Below are 3,022 nucleotides of genomic sequence, written 5' to 3' on the forward strand. Positions count from 1 at the left end.
TTATTATTATTATTATTATTATTATTATTATTATTATTATTATTATTATTATTATTATTATTATTATTATTATTATTATTATTATTATTATTGTTACTACTATTATTGTTATTATTATTATTGTTATTATTATTATTTCTTAAAATTTTTCAAAATCCAGGCGAAAAAATTTCTAATTTAGTTCGAATTTAATTAAAAATTGAATAATTTTACTGATCAGATTTACCATTTGTTGTGAAATTTTTGCATAAAACCATTTTATTTAATTACAAAAAGAAATGATTCTGCAACAAATTAAATTAATAGTAAAAACACAGAAAAAACGAACAATTCTTTAAGCAAAAAAGACACTTTATTATTTCCTTATAATAATACATTTATCGCTCTTTTTTTTCCATTTCTTCCATTGCTTTTTCTATTTAATTAATTATTTTTTTCAGGACTCATCTTTCCGGCATTATTCCTGATATTCAATTGTGTATATTGGTTGAATTATTCTCGATATCCGGTATCAAAACCATTCTAATTAGCATTTACTTATTTTTGCATATTTGTTTTCTTTATTTGATTTCTTCAAAATTTCATTGACATTTGCATATTATACATGTAAATATTTAGAAAATAAAATATTAAAACATATCATTGCATGAAATATTTATGGTTGTAAACCAAAGGATTTTCGAAATTTAAATTCTTAAAATTAAATTTGAATTTTATTCATTTCATTTTTTTTCTTACAATTTGAAAGTTACCTATGCAAATATGTGTGCAAGCATAAAGAAACTTTTTAAATTCAGGAAACTGAACTACGTTTATAAATGAAATTTGAAATTATTTATAATTAATTGTTTATTTCAAAGAAAAAAGTAAATAAAAATAGTAATGAGTTTTTTTCGTCTTTTCGATACTTTTTTTTTTTAGTTACATATATTAAAGCAACATTTTGGACAACAAATAACATATTTCATTTGAAAAAAGAAATTAAAAATTCATTTTACCACAAAAAAAATCATTTTGTCACATTGCTTCTATTAATTAATTAATGCCCTTTCATCACAATTTTTCATAATTTTAAAATCAAAATCCGCTTTTTACCGGTAAAATTTTTTAATTCAAGAAAACAAAACAAAGAAAAAGTTCCATTAAAAAATTAATTAACTAGCTGGACCAAATATGCCACCTTCAAAAATTTGTGCCATAGCACTACCTTCTTCTTTGGTTGGTAATTTGGTGCCAAAAAGTGACCCAAACCAATCAACCTTATCAAGACGACCGCTTAATAAACTTCCTAAAAGATTGCTACCATCATCAATCGATGATGTTGTTGTTGTCATTGTTGTTGTTGTTGTTGTTGTTGTTGTTGTTGCTATTGTTGTCGTTGTTGTTGATATTGTTGCAGGTATTATTGTTATAGTAGTATTATTTCCACTTTTGCTAATTTTATCAAATATTGATTCAACTGATTTCATCGTTTCTTTAACCTGAAAGAAAAGAAAAAGTAAATTAATAGCTTTAAAAGGTTTATTATTATGAAAAAGAATAAAATTAAAATCAAAAATATTAAAAAAGAAAGGAAATTCCAAATTATTCAAAAATATTTGTAAAAAAAATAAATCCTTTTCTACAAATTGAAATCGGAAAGAAAAAGGTCAAATATGTAAACGATCATATATTTCATCCATTTTAAAACGAAACTTTTGTAAAAAAAAAAATTTATTTGTCATTAAATCAAATGTTACCTTTTGAATACCTGCTCCTTTCGCTTGTTCGACATTAACCAGTTGTCCCGTTTCTACGTCACCATCATTCTCGGATATTCCTGTTACTCTTATTTCGTCTACTTTTCCTGTTCCTGTTGCTGCTGTTGTTGATGATGATGATGATGATGTTAGTGATAGTAATGGCGATAACGATGATGATAATAATAGTGATGATAAGGATTTTGATGATTGTAGATTGCTAATGGTGAAATTTTCATCTTTCGGAATAATACGGGTAGTATTAAAATCGATATCATTGTTATCATTTGGATACATCGTTTTTTGAAGAATAGCTAATATATTACGAACTGCTGTCATCATTGTTGACACTTTAAAAAAAAAAAATGTCATAAAAATTTCAAAGAATTTATTTTTAGAATAAAAAAAAGCGAGAATTCTTTTAAAAAGCAATAAATTTTGATAATAAAATGAAAAATAATATTTTCTCATAACAATAATAATAATAATAATATTTTTTTTCCTTGCAAAGAAATTTTTGTTATTTATATTAAATTTTCACAAATTGTTTTTTCATTTTTTAAGTTTTAAAATGATTTAAATTAAATTTAAAAGAAAAAAAAAATCGATAACTTACATGGTAGATAAGTAGGTTGAGTAAATGTTGGCGATAAATAGTTATTATATGTTGGTGGGATAGTTCGAAATTTTGATGCATAATAAATCGGTGAAAATGTTGAATGAATTAATGATTTGTCATAATAACGATGTTGATGATAATTGTTATTATTATTATTATTATTATTGTTGATATATTTTATTGATGATATCTGTGGTTGTTTGGTGGTGATACGTGTTAAACGAAATGATCGAACATATGGTGGTATAGGAGAAGGTTGACGATTTGGTTCAGTATTAGCAGCTAACCATGAAAGCTCTGCTCGTTGTTGCTCATTTATTCCGGTTTTTAACCGAAATCCACGTCTCATTTCAATATTTGTCGTTGAAAATGGGATATTTGATTGTTGTTGAATATTGTAATGATGTAAATCATAATTCTGAAATAGAAAAATAAAAAGGAAACAAGAAAAAGTAAAAAATTGAAGTTACTAATTTCAAAGAATATTTTTGAATTTTTGGAAAAAAACTTTTTTATTGAAAAAAAGCAGCAAATCATTTGTATTTTAATGAATGTAATATTTTTTCCTTTTTTTAAAGAAACAGTTTGTAAATAAATAAACAAATAAACAAATAAATAAATATATAAATAAAAAATGAATAAACAAGTAAATAAGTAAATAAAT

At 23.2% G+C, this 3,022-nt stretch overlaps 1 protein-coding gene across 1 annotated transcript; it reads right to left on the reverse strand.

Annotated features, from left to right (window-relative positions):
- Window positions 1-1,154: 1,154 nt before the first annotated feature.
- On the reverse strand, window positions 1,155-2,707 carry LOAG_14101 (hypothetical protein; the record flags this gene model as incomplete). The annotated part of the gene is made up of 3 exons (XM_020448758.1): window positions 1,155-1,481; window positions 1,740-2,089; window positions 2,356-2,707. 3 exons carry the CDS (start codon window positions 2,705-2,707, stop codon window positions 1,155-1,157), a joined length of 1,029 nt encoding a protein of 342 aa, XP_020301122.1.
- Window positions 2,708-3,022: the final 315 nt, after the last annotated feature.

The sequence above is a fragment of the Loa loa genome (assembly GCF_000183805.2).
Source record: "Loa loa unplaced genomic scaffold supercont3.321, whole genome shotgun sequence".
Lineage (NCBI taxonomy): Eukaryota > Metazoa > Nematoda > Chromadorea > Rhabditida > Onchocercidae > Loa > Loa loa.